Source organism: Hyperolius riggenbachi, chromosome 8 (assembly GCF_040937935.1).
Source record: "Hyperolius riggenbachi isolate aHypRig1 chromosome 8, aHypRig1.pri, whole genome shotgun sequence".
NCBI classification, from domain to species: Eukaryota; Metazoa; Chordata; class Amphibia; order Anura; family Hyperoliidae; genus Hyperolius; species Hyperolius riggenbachi.
The window spans coordinates 279,273,217-279,295,528 of NC_090653.1; the positions used below are offsets into that span (position 1 = coordinate 279,273,217).

At 46.5% G+C, this 22,312-nt stretch overlaps 2 protein-coding genes across 2 annotated transcripts in view; both read left to right on the top strand.

Annotated features, from left to right (window-relative positions):
• LOC137527922 (ficolin-1-like) overlaps window positions 1–7,468 on the top strand; it is a 118,511-nt gene extending 111,043 nt beyond the window's left edge. Inside the window, exon 8 of the mRNA XM_068248989.1 lies at window positions 6,475–7,468. Coding sequence (XP_068105090.1) covers window positions 6,475–6,722 — 248 coding nt within the window. The 3' untranslated portion in view covers window positions 6,723–7,468. The remainder of the gene's footprint in view (window positions 1–6,474) is intronic.
• A 2,945-nt stretch (window positions 7,469–10,413) lies between these two features.
• The window catches only part of LOC137527921 (ficolin-1-like), a 63,532-nt gene continuing 51,633 nt past the window's right edge, over window positions 10,414–22,312 (top strand). Inside the window, exon 1 of the mRNA XM_068248988.1 lies at window positions 10,414–10,607. Coding sequence (XP_068105089.1) covers window positions 10,538–10,607 — 70 coding nt within the window. The 5' untranslated portion in view covers window positions 10,414–10,537. The remainder of the gene's footprint in view (window positions 10,608–22,312) is intronic.

Consider the following 22,312-nt stretch of genomic DNA (forward strand, 5'->3'; position numbering starts at 1 on the left):
TATAATAGGCCAATTCTTAAGAATAATGCCCTCTATCTTCCTTGACCCTTCAGTGTATTTAGTAATGAAAATGGGATCCATGTTGTTTTGTTGACCTCTTTTTGTTCCACAGATCTCTGTGGATTTGTGATTTTTTGCGTGTGATTTTATTAAAGTGTTAACGCACCATCGGAGCGCTCTTTTGTCCCTTTATATTCTCAGTGTGTGTCTGATAGTCAGCAGAAAGACCCCACTGGCACTGAGTCACACCTGTGCCCATTTTTAGTGATATAATTTTGTGCCACATTTAAAAGCAGCCCTTTATTCCTCAAATGTAGGAATGTACTATGATTTCTGCCCTTTAAGGACTAAAACCAGATTCTGTGTCAACTCCGTAATTTTTGGTGGGACTGAGCGTTAGATCCACCTGGATGTGAGGTGGTCATTCTCTGGTGAGCTGCTATTGTACAGGGGAGAGTGTGGATATACACTATGTGTCGAGCACAATTTATCACTCGCCACTTTGGGTGTATGTATGGCAATTTTCTATCGCAACAGTAATGCACTATGTTGAGCTTATTTGATTTTTACAGGCAAAAGAATTTATTACCATCAGGCATGCTCAGATGTACCAAAATTTGATTCGGGTACATTCGAATTTGGGTCCGCATGACATTCAGATTCGAATTCGCCTTCGACTACAAAATTCGGTTCGGATTTGGATTCGGTTCGGGTGTCGGTAACAAACTTAGGTAAAAATTTGTGTTCGGGAATTCGTATGCGTTTTTTTTTTTTTTAAAGGGAAATCACATTGAAATAGGTGTAATTAAAAAAAACAAAACAACAAAGTGACGTATGGCATTGACAGCAGGCAATGTATTGTGTGGACCCTGGCGGTGGGACCACTGACAGCAGGAGAATAAATACAGCAGCAGTAGGAGAAGGAGTGACGTGTGGCACTGGCAGCAGGCAATGTATTGTGTGGACCCTGGTGGTGGGACCACTGACAGCAGGAGGATAAATACAGCAGCAGTAGGAGGAGGAGTGACGTGTGGCACTGGCAGCAGGCAATGTATTGTGTGGACCCTGGCGTGGGACCACTGACAGCAGGAGGATAAATACAGCAGCAGTAGGATGAGTGACGTGTGGCACTGGCAGCAGGCAATGTATTGAGTGGACGACGCAAGTTGGCCGCCGCCTTATATAAAGGAGGGGAGGGCCAGGCACCCCCTCCTCTGATTGGTTGCTAGGGTTGCCAGGTCCTCAGCTAGAGGACTTCTGATTGGCCCAATGACGTCATCCCCGAATCCGAAGCCGAACCCGAACCCACTGCGCCATCTGGCCGAATTCGAGTGCGCACATTCGGGAAACTTCACATTTGCGTTCGGCATGATTTGAACTATTAGGGTTCGCATTCGCAAACCTGAAAAATCACCCAAATTTTCGGGTAAACTTCGCATTCGGGGTCCTGCTGAGCAACCCTGATTACCATCTGAAGAGGAGCGCTGTCTTTTAGAATTTTATGTACCCGTATTTATTGCCATATAAGACGCTCCGGCATATAAGACGCACCCAGATTTAGAGGGCAAAAATCAGGAAAAAAAGAAAAAACTAAACCTAAGTGTGTCTATGATGCAGGGGTGTCTTAAGGACTTTTTACCCCCCCCCCCCCCCTTTCCAGTTACATTACATACTATTATACCACATAAGGGGACAGTGTTATGATTGGTTGTTCCCATGTTGCCTGCCTATGTTCCTCTATGTGGTCAGTGTAGTGATTGGCTGTTCCTGTGTCCCCCTGTGCTGGTCCTGTGCTGTGTCTCCCTGTGCCTGCTGTGTCCCCCTGTTCTGCCTGCCATGTCCCCCTGTTGTGCCTGTGGCCCCGTGTCAGTGTCCCCCTATTGTGCCAGTGTCCCCCTGTTGTGCCAGTGTCCCCTGTGGCAGTGTCCCCCTGTTGTGCCAGTGTCCCCTGTGCCTGCCATGTCCCCCTGTTGTGCCTGTGCCCCCTGTTGTGCCAGTGTCCCTTGTGCCTGTGGCCCCCTGTTGTGCCAGTTCCCCCTGTGCCTGCCATGTCCCCCTGTTGTGCCTGTGCCCCCCTGTTATGCCAGTGTCCCCCTCTGTAAGTGTCCTCCAGTGCCGGTGTCCCCCCTGTGCCGGCAGCATGAGTACACTTAATACATTACCTGCTCCTGTCGCCGCGCTCCTGGCTTCAATCCTGCCCGATCCTCTTCTTCCATCTACCGCTGCCGCCCCCGCCAAACAACGCTTGCCGGTCCTAATTAGCCGCAGGGATACGCTATCATCACACGCATGCCGCCGAACAACGCTGGCCGGATCTAATTAGCCGCGCAGGGATACGCGATCAGCACACCACGTGCGCTGGGGTCACGCATACGCATGCGTGACCCGGGGCACGCTGATCTCGTATCCCTGCGCGGCTAATTAGGACCGGCCAGCGTTGTTCGGCGGCATGCGTGTGATGATAGCGTATCCCTGCGGCTGATTAGGACCGGCCAGCGATGTTTGGCGGGGGCAGCAGTGGGCAGCGGTAGATGGAAGAAGAGGATCGGGCAGGATTGGAGCCAGGAGCGCGGCGGCAGGAGCAGGTGATGTATATACTGCTACCCTGTGCACCTCTGCACCCCAAAATCCGTACCTTCGCCGCATAAGACGCACCCACTTTTCACCCAACATTTTGGGGAAGAAAAAGTGCATCTTATACGGTGAAAAATACGGTATATGGAACTTTGGATAAATTGATAGCGAATACTCTGACTTTCATTGATATTGGTGCATAATACGGTCTAGGCGCAGTTTGTATATTTGAAGATTCCTCTTACTCTGTTAGTGTGATGAAGAAAAAGTGCCTCATGCAGCATGGGAGGAATCATGTTTACTACAGGCATGCAGAGTTAGATGGGTTTTTACCCATTAGGTGAAGACACACCCTTTTTTTCTTATATAGATTTGCAAGTTGATTCGGATTGCTTAGGGCCCTGCTTCACACTGATAATCACTGCAAAATCCCAGATTTTTGCTATGATTCCTTTGGCAACTCTTGTTTAGGGAGAGATTCTTGTTTAGTATGAAACAGACTATTTTTCACTGTGTTATATTTTGCTATTCCCTGCTCTCCCCAAGGCTGATATGCTGGAGCTGTGCCTGATCCTGTGCTGCTGCTGCTATTTCTCTGCTCTCCACTAGGCTGCTATACTGGAGCTGTGTCTATTCCTGTGCTGCTGCTATTTCTCTGCTCTCCACTAGGCTGCTAGGCCGGAGCTGTGTCTATTCCTGTGCTGCTGCTATTTCACTGCTCTTTACTAGGCTGCTATTCTGGAGCTGTGTCTGATCCTGTGCTGCTGCTATTTCTCTTCTCTCCACTAGGCTGCTATGCCGGAGCTGTATCTGATCCTGTGCTGCTGCTATTTCTCTGCTCTCCACTAGGCTGCTATGCCGGAGCTGTATCTGATCCTGTGCTGCTGCTGTTTCTCTGCTCTCCCCTAGGCTTCTATGCTGGAGCTTTGTCTGATCCTGTGCTGCTGCTATTTATCTGCTCTCCACTAGGCTGCTATGCCGAAACCGTGTCTGATCATGTGCTGCTGCTGCTGCTGCTGCTATTTCTCTGCTCTCCACTAGGCTGCTATACTGGAGCTGTGTCTATTCCTGTGCTGCTGCTATTTCTCTGCTCTCCACTAGGCTGCTATGCTGGAGTTGTGTCTGATCCTGTGCTGCTGCTGCTGCTGCTATTTCTCTGCTCTCCACTAGGCTGCTATGCTGGAGCTGTGTCTGATCCTGTGCTGCTGCTGCTATTTCTCTGCTCTCCTCTAGGCTGCTATGCTGGAGCTGTGTCTGATCCTGTGCTGCTGCTGCTATTTCTCTGCTCTCCACTAGGCTGCTATGCTGGAGCTGTGTCTATTCCTGTGCTGCTGCTATTTCTCTGCTCTCCACTAGGTTGTTATGCCAGAGCTGAGTCTGATCCTGTGTCTGATCACATGTTCTATAAGCAGAGCTTATAAGCAGAGCTCCCCAACCCTGTCCTCAAGGCCCACCAACAGTACATGTTTTGAAGGAAACCACAAACGTGCACAGGTGAGGTCATTAGTGTCTCCGCAGAGCTGATTAACTACCTGTGTGGATGTGTACAAAACGTGCACTGTTGGTGGGCCTTGAGGGAAGAGTTGGGGAACACTGTCCTATAGTATTTGAATATGGTGCTGATATTAACCACTTAGTCCTCCTTGACGTATAAATACGTCAAGGAGGACATGTGCGCTCCCGCGGCCGATCGTGCGTGTGCAGGTGTGCTCCCGATCACTGATTCTCTCGGAAGCTTCGCTTTTTCTGACTCCTATGTCCCTCTAAAGGTGGCCATACACTGGTCGATTTGCCATCAGATTCAACCAACAGATAGATCCCTCTCTGATCGAATCTGATCAGAGAGGGACTGCAAAACAGATTGTGAACCGATTTCAGCCTGAAACCGTTCACAATCTATGGTGGTGGTGGTGTTGCCGCCGCTCTCCCCCCCCCCCCCCCCCCCGCATACATTACCTGCTCCGCCGGCGCGAATCCCCGCTGTCACTGCTGTCTTCTCTGGTCTGGTCTGGTCTCCGGCATGCTTAGCTTCTTCCTGCCTGGCAGAAAGTTTAAACAGTAGAGTGCCCTCTACTGTTTAAACTTCCTGCCGGGCAGGAAGAAGTGAAGCATTCCGGAGACCAGACCAGAGCGGAGAAGACAGCAGTGAGTGGGGATTCGCGCCGACCGGAGCAGGTAATGTATACCCGCTGTATTGCGTCGGTCGTCGGGCATTCGAACGCTGCTAATGACGCACTTCCGACCCGCCGGCGACCGAGAAAAATCTTCAGCACGGATGGGTCGATGGGAATCGACGGGAACAATCGATTTCGGACGGAAATCGATCGTTCTGTCAGCGGTGTGGGCGTCGATTTCACAGCCGTTTCAATCACTGTGATCGAAACGGCTGTATATCGGCGGGAAAATCGCTAGGTGTATGGGCCCCCTAAGCGTACATTGTACGCTTAGTGTGACATCATGTAAACAAACTCAAGGTTGCCATCTTGTGGGCAAAAAGTAAAACTACATCTAAAAGTTAAAAAAAAATTAAAATACACCTATATTTCCCCAAATCAAATACTATTTACATCCCACCCTCCCAAAAATACCCACATGAAATGTTTAATAAAAAAAACAAAAAAAACAAAAACAAAACAAAAACATTACAATAAAAAATAAAAAAAAACACATAAATATTTACCTAAGGGTCTAAACTTTTTAAATATCTATGTAAAGATGAAATATTTCTATTTTCTTTTTTTATATAAGCTTGTAAATAGTAATGGATGCAAAATGGAAAAAAATGCTCTTTTATTTCCAAATCAAATATTGTCGCCATACATTGTGATAGGGACCAAATTTAAACAGTGAAATAACCGGGACAAATGGGCAAATACAATACGTGGGTTTTAATTATGGAGGCATGTATTATTTTAAAACTATAATGGCCGAAAACTGAGACATAATGAATTTTTTCAGTTTTTTTCTTATTCATACTGTTAAAATGCATTTACAGAAAGGTAGCTCTTAGCAAAATGTACCCTTCAAAGAAAGCCTAATTGGTAGCGGAAAAAACAAGATATAGATCAGTTCATTGTGATAAGTAGTGATAAAGTTATAGGCTAATGAATGGGAGGTGAACATTCCTCGGATGCATAAAGTGAAAACAACTGAGGGCTTAAGTGGTTAATGGCCAGATAGCTCAGCACTCATACCTCCTAAACACTCCATTTTGAGGGCAGGGATGAGACCTGAACTACCTCTGTGCCCAATTGAAGCCCCTTACATAGACAAATGGTGTGTGTGTGTGTGGGGGGGGGGGGGGGGGGGTTACAGCTGCCCAGAATCCCCCCTCAGACCATGGCCGGTGTAGTGTCTGGGGACAGGCACAAGCTGAGATACCACAATATCTGCAAGCATCCTGCAGCTCACAGCATGGCTGTTTCGCCATCTAACAATCTCATATCTCCTAACAGTCTCCAGTCTCCTCGCCGCTGGAAGACTGATGGCAGAGCGGAGCTCCGTCATTCAAGCGGAGATCTCCTGAAAAACCCCACCCCAGGACTTCACGCCAATTGGCGAGGAGTGGTCCTGGGGCTGCCGCCATGTTCATGCTAATCGGTGTGGAGCAGTTGGCAAGGGGTTAAGGGGCCAGACCTTGATGGTCCGGATAGAGTTGATACTGAATGTGTTCATTCTTCATGTCATGACTGAAGGTGACTTACATATATCATGAAATGCTTCAAAACACCAATTATCGGGTGTCACATGCCTCGAGAGAGTCAGTCAAAGCAAGGATGACTATAATAAGTGAACAATACACCTTCTCTTTTCACGGCGGGGGAGGGTCTGGTTTCTTGTGTCCATCCTGAGTCCTCAGGATCAGACCATGTGAATTAATGATATTTTCTTCTGTTCCAGCTGATTCTTTGTCCCACCACAATGGGATGATGTTCACCACTCTGGACCAAGACAATGACATACATGGCAACTCCGTAAATTGTGCCAGAAATCATAAAGGAGGCTGGTGGTACAATTACTGTCACAGCACAAATCTAAATGGTTTATACATGCCTGGAAAAGTGGATCCCATAGGCATGAGTTGGTTCCATTCCAGGAACAGCCACTATGCCTACAAACAGTCTGAGATGAAGATTAGGCCAATGTAACATGCAGCAAGTACTCAGAAGACATTACACTTTGCAATAAATGATTACTTCAGAATCAAACCTATAGGCACCACTGCAGATTTGCTGTACCCTCTTCTACATGTGAAAGGGGATCTTCAACTATCTGAACGTTTAGTTGAAACATACGGTCATATGATCTATACTCCCTGTTTATCAGCTAATAAATTTCTCCCTATGGGGGCGGGATCTCAGTTCCCTGTGACACCACATGCCCTATTAAAACTTTTCTTCATGATGTACAGTACATTTGATAGAGTGCAATAGGCAAGATTTCAGCGTAGCTGGTCATTTCCTAATACTTTATGTTGCAGAATCTCACTGTGGGGTGATACTTTGTGCTGCATTTTGCAAGAATCAGGGTGAGGAGGTCATATGGGTGGTGGTTCCTCACTCTTGCTAGTAACAATATCTAGGAGTAATATGATGAAGAAGTATATGAAAAATCTCAGCGTTTTTTTTTTTTTTTTACTCTTTCAGCTACTTGCTAGATCTGTCTTTGCATCTAGGCTATGTGTAATGTTGATACATTTTAGTGATCAGAGCTGTTTCTCAGACCAGGGAAACCCCGCCCAAAACAAGGCAGCAGGAAGTGATGACACTTTGTATTTGTATAAATAATAATCTCCTGAACTAGAGTAACACTCTAAACCTGTATTGTATCATCTGTAATGACCTCTGTCTGTGCGTCCTATAAAAATAATAAATCAGTTCTTATTGCTGATGAATGCGTTTGTTTTTACTGAAGTCTGTTTGTATCTGTTTCATTTTTAAGGGTCGTTTTTGGCCATTTATGTGCCCTAGGAAGAATAAACTACTGTCACCTCCTTCACCTACCCAAGAGAAAAATTATTAAATTAAATTTTTAAAAACAAAATATTTAAAATGATTAAAAAGACTACCAGTTAAGTTAGTCTTACAAAAATAATTTGATGGCAGTTATTGAATGCTGCTTAAAGGGGTTCTGTGGAGGGTTTAAAAAACAAAAAACTGACACTTACCAAGGGCTTCTATCGACCCCCTGCAGCTGTCATGTCCTGCGCCGTCCTCCTACAAGTCTCCGTTCCCCGCCGTCTGCACCGGTCTAATTATTCATCTAACTAGATGAATACTGCACCCTCCCACTCGCGTCTCTAGGAGCTTACTGCACATGTGAGCCATGCAGCCATGGTTGTATTAGAGGATTAATTAGACCAGAACCGGCAGCAGGGAACGGAGGATCGTAGGAGGACGGCGTGGGGCATGACAGTTGCAGGGGGCCAATAAATGTCAGCTTTTTGGTTTTTAAACCGTCCACAGAACTCCTTTAAGTTTATGAACCTGGACCATGTATGGTAAGAATTGATCACTGTTGAATCCCATTTGGATGGTGTAACGATCAGTGCCAACACGCAGAGAGAATCTGATTATTGGTGGGCTGCAGACTCACCAATAATGCAGATATACACCGGATTATGAGTGATCTGCAGAATCACTAATAATCCAGGTATGTCTAACCTCTGGACACCTCAAGCGTGAGTGTACAAGATACCAGTAATACTTCGTGAGGAAACTGCCAGGAAGACTGAGGCAGTGAGGAGAAGGACATCCACCCCTAACCGTGGGTGAATTCCTTTGGGCCAAGGCTCCCTAGGAGAGGGACCTAGGCCTGGATGCAGGAAGCCCTGCTGCTACTATGAACAGATGTGCCCTATCAACTTGTGAGAAGAGAACCTATCTCACCACAGCCTAGTGGCGTACCAAGGAGGTACAAGTATACAGTGCTAGTCTCGGGTGTGTGGTTCGTAGGTACAACACCCCGGAACTAGTTTAACACATCACATAGGAATGACACAGTATCCTAGTCTTGGGTGTGAGGTCCGTAGTCACAACACCCTGGAACTGGTCTAAAGCATAACATAGAACTGACACAGTATCCTAGTCTTGGGTGTGAGGGCCGTAGTCACAACACCCTGGAACTGGTCTAAAGCATAACATAGAGCTGACACAGTATCCTAGTCTTGGGTGTGAGGTCCGAAGTCACAACACCCAGGAACTGGTCTAAAGCATAACATAGAACTGACACAGTATCCTAGTCTTGGGTGTGAGGTCCGTAGTCACAACACCCTGGAACTGGTCTAAAGCATAACATAACATGAGAAGGTAATCTAGCTCAGTGTGGATTCCCAGGTCCGTCCTGGTTCAACCACACTGTAGGATCTGACTGAGGTCTGTGTGCTAACACGTAAGCATTTGCAACGGCAGATAATGTGAGACTGAGGGACAAGAGGTTATATAGTGCAGCGCCAGCTAGCGCCGCCCAGTACCCTTCAGCCAATCCGCATCCAGCCCTGGATCAGCTGACCGGCGTGGTCAGCTGATCCCTCTCTGCTTCCCATAAAGCTCTTGTCTTGCCACGCGCGCGCGCGTATTCCGCAGCCTATGTGCACAGGAGGGCTGCATAACATCAGACACATGTCGCCGCGTGTAAACCGCCGGAGCGGACGCGGAAACGGCTGCCACGCCGCCAGAGTCCGCGGCGGCCATTCCGCGATTCTTCACAGATGGTTATCAGTCAGCTAGTCATATCAGGACATTATTGACCCATGTATGGCTCACTTTAGATTCACCTCTAAGCTATCTTATCTTCTGTGAATGGGATATCTCCTCTGAATTTGTTTACATAATGACTTTTTGAATAGAACCTGGTAAAAAGTGTATAAATTATAAACAAGAAAAAAGTGACATTTTCTGTCAAATTAGAGAGAACGAAGGATTCTCCCAATCAAACGTTCTGATGGTGTCACAGAGTGCTTATATGGTTTCATTTCTCAAATATGCTCCACTTAACTTGTGTAGGAAGAGTGGGGGCAGAAGTGAAAACTTTAGGAAAACTCCCATATCCTTATAGATAGAGAAAGGTTTTCACAAGGGTGCTGTAGATCTTGTTCCTTAGATATAGTAAGAATGTAGAAAATGTATTAAGTGTCTAATGTTAAATTTTATTTAAAATTAAAAATAATAAATAAAAATAATTCAGAAAGAAATTCATGAAGAAATAATAACACACAACACACCACACACACCACACACACACACACACACACACACACACCACACACACACACACACACACCACAACACACAACACACACCACACACCACACACACACACACACACACACACACACACACACACACACACACACACACAACACACACCACACACACCACACACACACACACACACACACCACACACACACACACAACACACAACACACACACACACACACCACACACACCACACACACCACACACACCACACACACCACACACACACACACACACACACACACACACACACACACACCACACACACACACACACACACACCACACACACACACACACACCACACACACCACACACACACACACACACACACACATACACACCACACACACACACACGCACACACACACACACACACACCCCACACACACACACACACACCTATGAAAAAGCAGAGTGAGATACTTCCATCCCATGTATGGTATTGGACTACCAGAGCTATAAATATCCCTCTCACTCAGCACACACACACACACACACACACACACACACACACACACACACACACACACACACACACACACACACACACACACACACACACACCTATGAAAAAGCAGAGTGAGATGAAGAAACTTCCATCCCATGTATGGTATTGGACTACCAGAGCTATAAATATCCCTCTCACTCAGCATAATAACATCTGTTGGACAGCACAGTGTAGAGGGAACAGCTGTGACCAGTGATGAAGATGTGGACCATACCATTGCTCCTCCTGATGGCCACTGTCAGTGATGCTGAGGATACTTGTCCTGGTAAGATTCTCACACTTTTGTTCACGCTTTAAATATGTGAATTTCCTCATGCCTATTGCCTACACATTTTCTTCAATGATAAAGTTTAGTAGAAGGAGAAATGTTCATAATAGATTTTTGACCACCAGTCTGGACAACCAGAGGAAGCCTGCAAGGAGGTGAGATGGTTCACCATATATTGTTCTAGTCTTCTCTATGCAGCTGCTCTAAGGGGCTGAAGTACTCCACTCAGTGCAGATTCCTACTTTTTAAGGGGTATATTATGTGCTATAACTTTTACTTTTTGCTTAGGATGCTTAGACTTTTTCTCTCCTTATCCAGTAAAACTTCTTTCAATACCTACCAAGTAGAATCATACTACAATAGAATAAACAAAGTCATGTCAATCTTTGGTAAATCTGGAACAACTCATTTTTGGTGAAATTTGCTTGGTATGTACTGAGATGTTATTAATGATATAAATAAGGTGAATAATGGATGAGGTGAGAAAGCTCATGAATAAAGCTTAGTTCATCAGGGCATTTTTTTAGAATATGTATTATAGTAATTATCGTATTATGGAGGTTATTAACAATGGAATTATTGTTATTATTATTATTATTATTATTATTAGCATTATTTAAAGGATGGTAGAGAATAGGGACGCTCATTCAGATTCCGTGAAATAGAAATTCCCGCATTTCTGATCACAAGTCACATTTCCACACCGGTAATCAGAATTCAGCATCAGAAATTGGATTTCTACAGAAATACCAAGTTACTGCAATTTGGTAATTTTCGCCCAATCACAGAACTCGGAAGCAGTGGACCAATTAAAGAATGCAAATTTTTTTACTCAAATTACCACGGTAGTTTTAGACCAATCACAAGACTCGGATACTACAGTTTTTTTGAGTCTTGTGATTGGCTTAAAATTTCTGAATTATTACGTTTTCTATTGGCAAATCACTGCATTTTCTGATTGGTACCATACTACCGAGTATTTCCAAATTCTGAGTCGTGTAATTACCTAAGTAAGACTCGGAATTCGGAAATTTGAATTCGGAAATCAGATTACCTTTGGTATGCCGCATTATCGGTAATCGGCATTTTTGGAAATTGGATTTTCGATGTAATCGGAAAAAGGCATCTCCGACCATCTATACTGGAGAACATAAATGATCCAAAAAGCTGGCCTGGATTTGCAAAAACAAAAAAACAAACAAAAGGGCTAAAATGTCACGAGGTTCGTGATCGGTACTAGTGATCAGCTCTCAATCACGAATGTCGATCTCGAATGCACTCGTGATTGCACTCGTTACCCAACTCATGATCATGAGTTACTTGGGATCACAACTCGGTATTCACGATTAAAAACCCGCCAACTTTAACGGTTAATAGCAAAGCCCCCTTACATGCTAGATCAAACTAAATTTGCAGGTTATGTTAAGAAGAACAATGGGAACAAAGGGATTTTATTTTTTTCAAAAAGACCTTATAGTTTTTGAGAAAATCGATTTGATTTTAAAGTTTCAAAGGAAAACATATACTGTACATTTAAATGCAGTAAATGACAGTTAATGTAGCAAACCTAACGGTAGTGTAAATTTACATATATCAAAATACATATATTATTCATACCCCTGGCAAATTTTGACTTAAAGTTACCCAGCAAGTAATTTTTTGATGGAAAATGACATAGGTGTCTTCCAAAAGATAATAAGACGATGTACAAGAGACATTATTGAATGATTGAATCCTCATGTATTGCTCTTATTTCATGGTGCCATTTACTGTGATTAGGTTCCCTGGTCCATTGGCTGAAAAACACCCCCAAAGCTTTAGGCTCCCACCACCATGTTTGACAGTGGGGATGGTGTTCTTTGGATTAAAGGCATCTCCTTTTTTACGTCAAATGACAGAAACGTCATTGTGACCAAACAATTAAATTTTTGTTTCATCGGACCATAACACAGAAGACCAGAAGTCTTCTTCTTTGTCCAGCTGAGATTTTATGTGCTTTATCTGGAAAAGTGGAGTCCTCCTTGGTCTGCATCCGTGGAACCCAGCAGTGTGCAGTGTCTGTTGGATTGTCTGCCTTGAGACATTGCCACCAGCAGAGCCCAGATTCACCAGGATGGCCTTGGTGGTGATTAGGGCTGAGCTCTCGGATTCCGAATTTCGAGTTTGCCATCGGAACTTGGCAGTTCCGAGTAAGCTCTCGAAACCCGAAAATTCGGCAATTCCGAGTACCGAATTCTCGTTTACATTGAAGTCAATAGCGCTAAATTCCATGGTTAATTGTAAAGCCCCCTTACATGCTATCATCACCAAATTTGGCATGTATGTTAAGCAGATGAGTAGGAACATGGTAAAAAAAAAATTGTGAAAAGAGCTTATAGTTTTTGAGCAAATCGATTTCAAAGTTTCATAGGAAAAATGTTTTTTAAACTGTGGAAAATGACACTGCTGCAGAACAGGTTACTGCATTCCGAGTTCTGTATACATATTGTATACATTTCATGAAAACAGACAGCGTGGGGTCCCCCCTCCCAAGCCTCCTTAACCCCTTGTCCCCCATGCAGGCTGGGATAGCCAGAATGCGGAGTCCCGGCCACGTGGGGCTTCGCACCCTGAGCTATACCAGCCCGCATGGTCCATGGTATGGGGGGCTCTGGAGGAGAGGGGTGGCCAACCTCCCCCTCTCCCCCAGAGCCCTTGTGCAATCCATGGACAAGGTGCTCTTCCTCACCTCCGGTGCCCCAGGAGGAGGTGGGGGCCGCCGACGTCCTGGGGGGTTCATGGTGCCATCCGGGGTTCCCCTTTAACAAGCGGACCCCGGAAGCCACCCCCTCCCCAGGAGAAATGAGTATAGGGGTACATGGTACCCCTTACCCATTTCAGCAGAGTTAAAAAAAAGAAATAAAAACACGACAACGAAAAAAGTCCTTTATTGTTCTAAATTAACCAGGGATACTTACCTTGGGATAATCTCACGCCAGTAACCTCAGAAGTGGTCCCACGCCAGTATCCTCTTAGGACATCTCACCACCCTCCCACACTGCCGAACTCCCACCACTGAATGGTCACAGTCAGCCTCTGCATCTGTATAGCAGAGGCTGAGAACACGAAAATTTTGCCTTTAAAACAAGAAATTTCGGCAAACAGTGATGCAATCAAAATGGCCACTGGGAAATCCCCGATCGCTGGAGGCCACACTAGAGTGGCGAAACCAGTGATTTTTCACATAGATGGTGGGTCCAGGTGACCAGAGCAGGAGGTGCCCTAATCCCCTGGACCCACCCATTCATGTGAAATAACGCGTATTCTGACACTCTGAGGTGGCCTCCGGGGAACGGGGATTCCCCAGCAGCCATTTTGTTTATGACACTGTTTGCTGAAAATTCTTGTTTTAGCAAACAATTTTCGTGTTTCTAGCTTATGCAATACAGATTGCAGAGGCTGTCTAGAGCCATTCATCCCCAGGAGTTCTGCAGGATCGGCAGGTGCGCGGGACCTCTTAAGAGGATAGAGGGGGCACAGCGCAGGAAGGTGGAAAAGTGGGCACAGAGCGGCGGGAAAGGGGGGCCTCCCCTCCCTCACCTAGGGCCCCCCCTTGCGCACTCCCCCCCACCTCCAGAATTCCAGCCAGCCAGCAGAACGGCTTACCGAGAGCGATAGCTCTGTGTGCCGCTGGTCTGGTATTCTGCACTGACACTGTCCAATCACGCTCTCGCAGTACTTCCTGTGAGAGCGTAATTGGACAATGCAATGCAGGAGACCAGACCAGCAGCGGCACACAGAGCTCTTCTCTCGGTAAGTGATTCCCGCTCGCTGCCGCTGCTGGCTGCAATTTTGGAGGGGGAGCACGGAAGGGGGACCCTAGGTGAGGGAGGGGGGAAGGCTTCCACTCCTCCCCGACACTCTGTGCCCACTGCCCCCCCCTTCCAGCATGGGGGCCCCCACTAACTGGTGACCTGCCTACCTAAACTGGGGACATCTATAGACCTGGGTATATCTATACTAGGGACACCTATATACCTGCCTACCTAAACTTGGAAACTTGGCAGCGAGCGGGAATCACTTACCGAGAGACGAGCTCTGTGTGCCACTGCTGGTCTGGTCTCCTGCATTGCATTGTCCAATTACGCTCTCACAGGAAGTACTGCGAGAGCGTGATTGGACAGTGTCAGTGCAGAATACCAGACCAGCGGCACACAGAGCTATCGCTCTTGGTAAGCTGTTCCGCTGGCTGGCTGGATTTCTGGAGGTGGGGGGGAGTGCGCAAGGGGGGGCCCTAGGTGAGGGAGGGGAGGCTTCCCCCTTTCCCCGCCGCTCTGTGCCCACTTTCCCACCTTCCTGCGCTGTGCCCCCCTCTATCCTCTTAGGAGGTCCCACGCACCTGCCGATCCTGCAGAACTCCTGGGGATGAATGGCTGTAGACAGCTTCTGCAATCTGTATTGCATAAGCTAGAAACACGAAAATTGTTTGCTAAAACAAGAATTTTCGGCAAACAGTGTCATAAACAAAATGGCTGCTGGGGAATCCCCGTTCCCCGGAGGCCACCTCAGAGTGTCAGAATACGCGTTATTTCACATGAATGGGTGGGTCCAGGGGATTAGGGCACCTCCTGCTCTGGTCACCTGGACCCACCATCTATGTGAAAAATCACTGGTTTCGCCACTCTAGTGTGGCCTCCAGCGATCGGGGATTTCCCAGTGGCCATTTTGATTGCATCACTGTTTGCCGAAATTTCTTGTTTTAAAGGCAAAATTTTCGTGTTCTCAGCCTCTGCTATACAGATGCAGAGGCTGACTGTGACCATTCAGTGGTGGGAGTTTGTCAGTGTGGGAGGGTGGTGAGATGTCCTAAGAGGATACTGGCGTGGGACCACTCCTGAGGTTACTGGCGTGAGATTATACCAAGGTAAGTATCCCTGGTTAATTTAGAACAATAAAGGACTTTTTTCGTTGTCGTGTTTTTATTTCTTTTTTTAACTCTGCTGAAATGGGTAAGGGGTACCGTGTACCCCTATACTCATTTCTCCTGGGGAGGGGGCGGCTTCCAGGGTCCGCTTGTTAAAGGGGAACCCCGGATGGCACCATGAACCCCCCAGGACGTCGGCGGCCCCCACCTCCTCCTGGGGCACCGGAGGTGGGGAAGAGCCCCTTGTCCATGGATTGGACAAGGGCTCTGGGGGAGAGGGGGAGGTTGGCCGCCCCTCTCCTCCAGAGCCCCCCCCATACCATGGACCATGCGGAATGGTATAGCTCAGGGTGCGAAGCCCCACGTAGCCGGGACTCCGCATTCTGGCTATCCCAGCCTGCATGGGGGACAAGGGGTTAAGGAGGCTTGGGAGGGGGGACCCCACGCTGTCTGTTTTCATGAAATGTATACAATATGTATACAGAACTCGGAATGCAGTAACCTGTTCTGCAGCAGTGTCATTTTACACAGTTTAAAAAACATTTTTCTTATGAAACTTTAAAATCGATTTGCTCAAAAACTATAAGCTCTTTTCACAAATTTTTTTTTACCATGTTCCTACTCATCTGCTTAACATACATGCCAAATTTGGTGATGATAGCATGTACGGGGGCTTTACAATTAACCGCAGAAGTTAACACTATTTAATTCAATAGAAATGCACTCGGAACACGCAAATTCGGAACACGAAACTCGGTTTTCGCAGGCGGTACACGAAATTTTGACGAAATCGGAATTCAGCTGTTCCGATGAGCCCTAGTGGTGATCCTTGTATTCTTTTTCACCTTTCTCACTATCCTCCTGGCCAGCACAGGTGTCACTTTTGGCTTCCGACCACGTCCTCTGAGATTTTCCACAGTGTGGAATATCTTGTATTTTTTAATAATACTTTGCACTGTAGCCACTGGAACTAGAAATCATTTAGAAATGGCCTTGTAGTCCCTTCCTGACTTGTGAACAGCCATAATGCACAGCCGCAAGTCCTCACTGAGCTCTTTTGTCTTAGCCATGACTGTCCACAAACCAAATGCAGAGGGCTAAGTTTAAAAGCACGTTTAAAACAGACTATGCATTTCACGGGTCTCTGCCCGCTTCCTCAGGTCAATATGAGTGCCTTAGAAAGTTGCAGAATTTGTTTTCCCCATTTTTTCTTTTTTTTTTCACAATTGCAACCCTGTATTTTGTGATTTTTCCTCTGACTCTTCTTTTTTTTTTGTGTGTGCATATTTTTTATGCAAAGTTTCGGAATTTGGAATTTTTTATGCATATCAATGAAGTTACTGTATATACTCGCATATAAGCCTATTTTTTCAGCACAAAAAATGTGCTGAAAAGTTACCTCCTTGGCTTATATACGAGTCAGTTGAGCAGAATGGATGGTGGAGCAGGTTTTGTTACTGGCAGAGGAGTGTAAGGATCGTGCACTAGTAATCCTGCTCTTGCCTGCTGGCTCCTTGCTGTGTCTGTGTCCCCCCATCCCCTGAAACATGGTGTGCAGAGTGCGCTGCTCAAGACTACCTGTGTCCCCTGGCTTGTGGAGCAGAGAATGCAAGCAACATGTCAGTGGTGCAATGATCAGGAATTCTTCCTGTGTGGCAATCACTGTCTCATATCTATAATGCCATCTAGTGGTGTCTTGAGACACAACTATCATCCTTGAGGCACAACTGACTACTGGGGGCACAACTGACTACTGGGGGCACATCTGGCTACTGTGGAGTGGGCTATACTGGGGAGGGGGATTATACACAAGTCAATCACTTTTTTCCTGATTTCTGAGAAAAAAGTGTGTGCCTCAGCTTATCCGCTGGTCATCTTATATGTGAGTATATATGGGTAATTTGACACAGGAGAACTGGGTTTGAAACTCGGTATCCTGCAAACCAGCACCTTTTCAGCGAGGAGTTCTTGGACTAGACTCTCTAACACTGCTACTGCCTATAGAGCGCACCCTAGTGGCTGCAGCTGAAGCACTTTGAGTCCATCAGGAGAAAAGTGCAATATAAACATTATTTTCTAATTATATCATTTGCAATTACCATTGGCTTGCATTGAAATGTAGATCGTATGTCCGTTACTAAAGAACATGCATGCCGGCCAAATTTCTCCTGCAGAAAATGTGCATCCTTAAAATTGCACACAACAGAAGTCAGATATGTTGCCATTGACTTGCATTAGAAGTATGGCAAATATGAATTCGCAAAAACACAAATCGCAAAAAAACAACAAAAAACAAAAACATTGAGACACCAGGAGCAGTGGTGCTCATCCAATATTCGGGTATCAAAACTACCCAGATAACCCGAACTTTTTCCACTATCCGAACTTTGAATAGGAATTTGGATATTTTTTGAAATCCGGATAGCACTATCGGAGCAAACTCGGATTTCTCATCTAAAATACGAAATCCGGGCGGATAGTTAGTCCAGATATCCGAGCAGAAGCCAAAATCCCCTTCAATGGCAAAATACCTTTCGGAGGCATTCAGGCAGAGAGAGAGAGAGAGAGAGAGAGAGAGAGAGAGAGAGAGAGAGAGAGAGAGACCTCCGAAAGGGATTTTTGCCTTTTGAAGAGACGTTTGGAAGTATTTTAAGCCATTTTCAGGTCACTTCCGGTTTTCTATCCGGATGTCCAAATCAGACCGGATATCCAGGATATTGGGTTTCGGATATCCGAGTTTACTCGGATACCAAAAAGTTCGGATTCGGATATCCGATTCGGATCCGGATATCTGGGTATTCCGGATCCGAATTCAATTCGGATTTTGAAAAGGGGTATCCGAGCAGCACTGACCAGGAGAATGTTCTGATTATTAAAAAAGTCAGTACACACAAATTTAGTGTGACTTTTTCTCTTTTATCTGAGTAAATTAAAGTGGACCCAAACCAAACATTTTTTTAATTAAAAATATTTAGTTGCACCACTCTGACACATACAAAGATAAATAAACACTCCTTCAAACCTATGATCATTTCAGTGCATGCTTTTCACCCTTCTCTTTTCATAGCTAGGGTTATACTGGAGGCAGCCATTAGCAATTCCTCAATTGCCAGACACCATCTACTCCACCAGTTTGCCGGAAATATCCCGGCAATTTGAAAGGAAGGGAGTGGTTCCTCCAACAAATGTAAAATACTTTATATTTGTCATCATGCAGCTGAAAAAAGGCTGCTATTTATTATTATAATTTAGAAAATAGATTTTATTTCTGAAATCTTGTATTTTTAATTTGGGTCCACTTTAACCCCCCTGGTGGTATGAAAAATTCCGCCAGGGGGCAGCGCATGGCGACGGGGCGGGATGACGTCACCGACGTCGGGACGTCATTGGGAGTCCCGATCCACCCCTCGGCGCTGCCTGGCACTGATTGGCCAGGCAGCGCACGGGGTCTAGGGGGGGGCTGCGCGCCGCAACACATAGCGGCGATCGGGCGTGGGCCGGCGGCGATCAGAGTGCTGGCGCAGCTAGCAAAGTGCTAGCTGCGTCCAGCAAAAAAAAATTATGAAAATCGTCCCAGCAGGGCCTGAGCGGCACCCTCCGGCGGCTTACCCCGTGTCCAGCACGGGGTTACCGCTAAGGAGGTTAAAGAGAACCCGAGGTGGGCAGATGGGGGCAGATAGGACACAGAGGCATGTTCTCTGCCTCATGACATGCCTCTGTGTCCCCCCCCAACACCACTCTCTGCCCCCCCCCCCCCCACCGCCGCGCTATAGCCCCCTGAGATTGGTGACATTATTTGTCGCCATCTCGGAGGTAAACACAGGGAGCGGGATTGCCTGTTTGAAAAGCCCACCAGCGGCTTCCTGCAGGGTTTCCAGAGCTGCCATTGGGCAACTCTCTCTCCCTGACCACGCCCCCTGCCACTCCCCCACCTCCCTGCTTGCCAGATGACAGAATTAACCACTTGCCGACCGCCTTGAGCCGATGGGCGGCGGCAAGGGCTTGGCCCAAACGACCGCAATACGCCCAACGGCGGCGGCGGCAGCAGGCGTGGCTGTGCGGCAATCACGTCATTTGTGCCACCGGCGTCAGGCTCCGCCCCCCTCTCGCTGTAACCCGACGGCCGTTCGGAAGCGCCGCCGGGTTACTGGCTCCCAGATTGCCGCATACAAAGTGTATAATACGCTTTGTAATGTATACAAAGCGTATTATACAGGCTGCCTCCTGCCCTGGTGGTCCCAGTGATCGAGGGACCACCAGGGCAGGCTGCAGCCATGAAGGTAAGCACCCAAGCACACTGATCTCCGCCCCTCTTCCCTCTGATCGCCCACAGCACCCCTCAGACCCCCCCCTGCCCACCCCTCAGACCCTAACCTGCCTTTTACGGGCATCTGATCACCCTCCCAAACCATCAAATTGGCCACAGACCTACCCTCAGATCACCTCCAAAGTGCATTGTTTACGTCTGTTCTGCCATATAATCACCCACTGATCACCCATCAATCACCCATCAATCACCCCCTGTCGCCCCCAGTCGCTACTACCAATCAGAACAGACCCCTATCTGTCCCTAGGGCACCCAATCACCCGCCCACACCATCAGAACGACCTCAGACCCCCCCCAGAGCACCCACCCTGTGTACTGTATAAATCTATTCTCCCCTGTAATCACCTGTCATTCACCCGTCAATCACCCATCAATCACCCATCAATTACCACCTGTCACTGCCACTTATCAGATCAGACCCTAACCTGCCTCTTACGGGCATCTGATCACCCTCCCACACCATCAGATTGCCCGCAGACCTACCCTCAGATCACCTCCAAAGTGCATTGTTTACATCTGTTCTGCCATCTAATCACCCACTGATCACCCATTAATCACTCATCAATCACCCCCTGTCACCACCTGTCACTGCTACCCATCAGATTAGACCCTTATCTGCCCCTAGGGCACCCAATCACCCGCCCACACCCTCAGAATGCCCTCAGACCCCAGCCCTGATCACCTCGCCAGTGCATTGCTTGCATCTATTCCCCCATCTAATCACACCTTGAAACACCCATCAATCACCTCCTGTCACCACCTGTCACCCCCTAGCACACCTACCCATCAGATCAGGCCCTAATTTGCCCCGTGTGGGCTCCTGATCACTCGGCCAAACCCTCAGATCCCCCTCAGACCCCCTTCCGATCACCTCCCCAGTGCATTGATTGCATCTATTTTCCCCTCTAACCACCCCCTGAGACACCCATCAATAACCTCCTGTCACCCCCCTAGCACTCCTGTCCATCAGATCAGGCCCAATACAACCTGTCATCTAAGAGGTCACCCTGCTTATGACTGGTTCCACAAAATTCGCCCCCTCATAGACCACCTGTCATAAAAATTTGCAGATGCTAATACCCCTGAACAGTCATTTTGAGACATTTGGTTTCCAGACTACTCACGGTTTTGGGCCCGTAAAATGCCAGGGCAGTATAGGAACCCCACAAGTGACCCCATTTTAGAAAAAAGACACCCCAAGGTATTCTGTTAGGTGGTATGACAAGTTCATAGAAGATTTTATTTTTTGTCACAAGTTAGCGGAAAATGATTTTATTGGGTTTTTTTTTCACAAAGTGTCAATTTCCGCTAACTTGTGACAAAAAAAAATCTTCTATGAACTCACCATACTCCTAACAGAATACCTTGGGGTGTATTCTTTCTAAAATGGGGTCACTTGTGGGGTTCCTATACTGCCCTGGCATTTTAGGGGCCCTAAACCGTGAGGAGTAGTCTAGAATCCAAATGCCTCAAAATGACCTGTGAAATCCTAAAGGTACTCATTGGACTTTGGGCCCCTTAGCGCAGTTAGGGTGTAAAAAAGTGCCACACATGTGTTATCTCCGTACTCAGCAGAAGTAGGTTAATGTGTTTTGGGGTGTATTTTTACACATACCCATGCTGGGTGGGAGAAATCTCTCTGTAAATGGACAGAGAAATCAAAAATGTGTCATTTACAGAGATATTTCTCCCACCCAGCATGGGTATGTGTAAAAATACACCACAAAACACATTATACTACTTCTCCTGAGTATGGCGGTACCACATGTGGCACTTTTTTGCACCCTAAGTGCGCTAAGGGGCCCAAAGTCCAATGAGTACCTTTAGGATTTCACAGGTAATTTTGCGACATTTGGTTTCAAGACTACTCCTCACGGTTTAGGGCCCCTAAAATGCCAGGGCAGTATAGGAACCCCACAAATGACCCCATTTTAGAAAGAAGACACCCAAAGGTATTGAGTTAGGAGTATGGTGAGTTTATAGAAAATTTTATTTTTTGTCACAAGTTAGCGGAAAATGACACTTTGTGAAAAAAAAACAATAAAAATCAATTTCCGCTAATTTGTGACAAAAAATAAAATCTTCTATGAACTCACCATACTCCTAACGGAATATCCTGGGGTGTCTTCTTTCTAAAATGGGGTCATTTGTGGGGTTCCTATACTGCCCTGGCATTTTGGGGGCCCTAAACTGTGAGGAGTAGTCTTGAAACCAAATGTCGCAAAATGACCTGTGAAACATAAAGGTACTCATTGGACTTTGGGCCCCTTAGCGCAGTTAGGGTGCAAAAAAGTGCCACACATGTAGTATCGCCGTACTCAGGAAAAGTAGTATAAAGTGTTTTGGGGTGTATTTTTACACATACCCATGCTGAGTGGGAGAAATATCACTGTAAATGGACAATTGTGTGTAAAAAAAATCAAAAAATTGTCATTTACAGAGATATTTCTCCCACCCAGCATGGGTATGTGT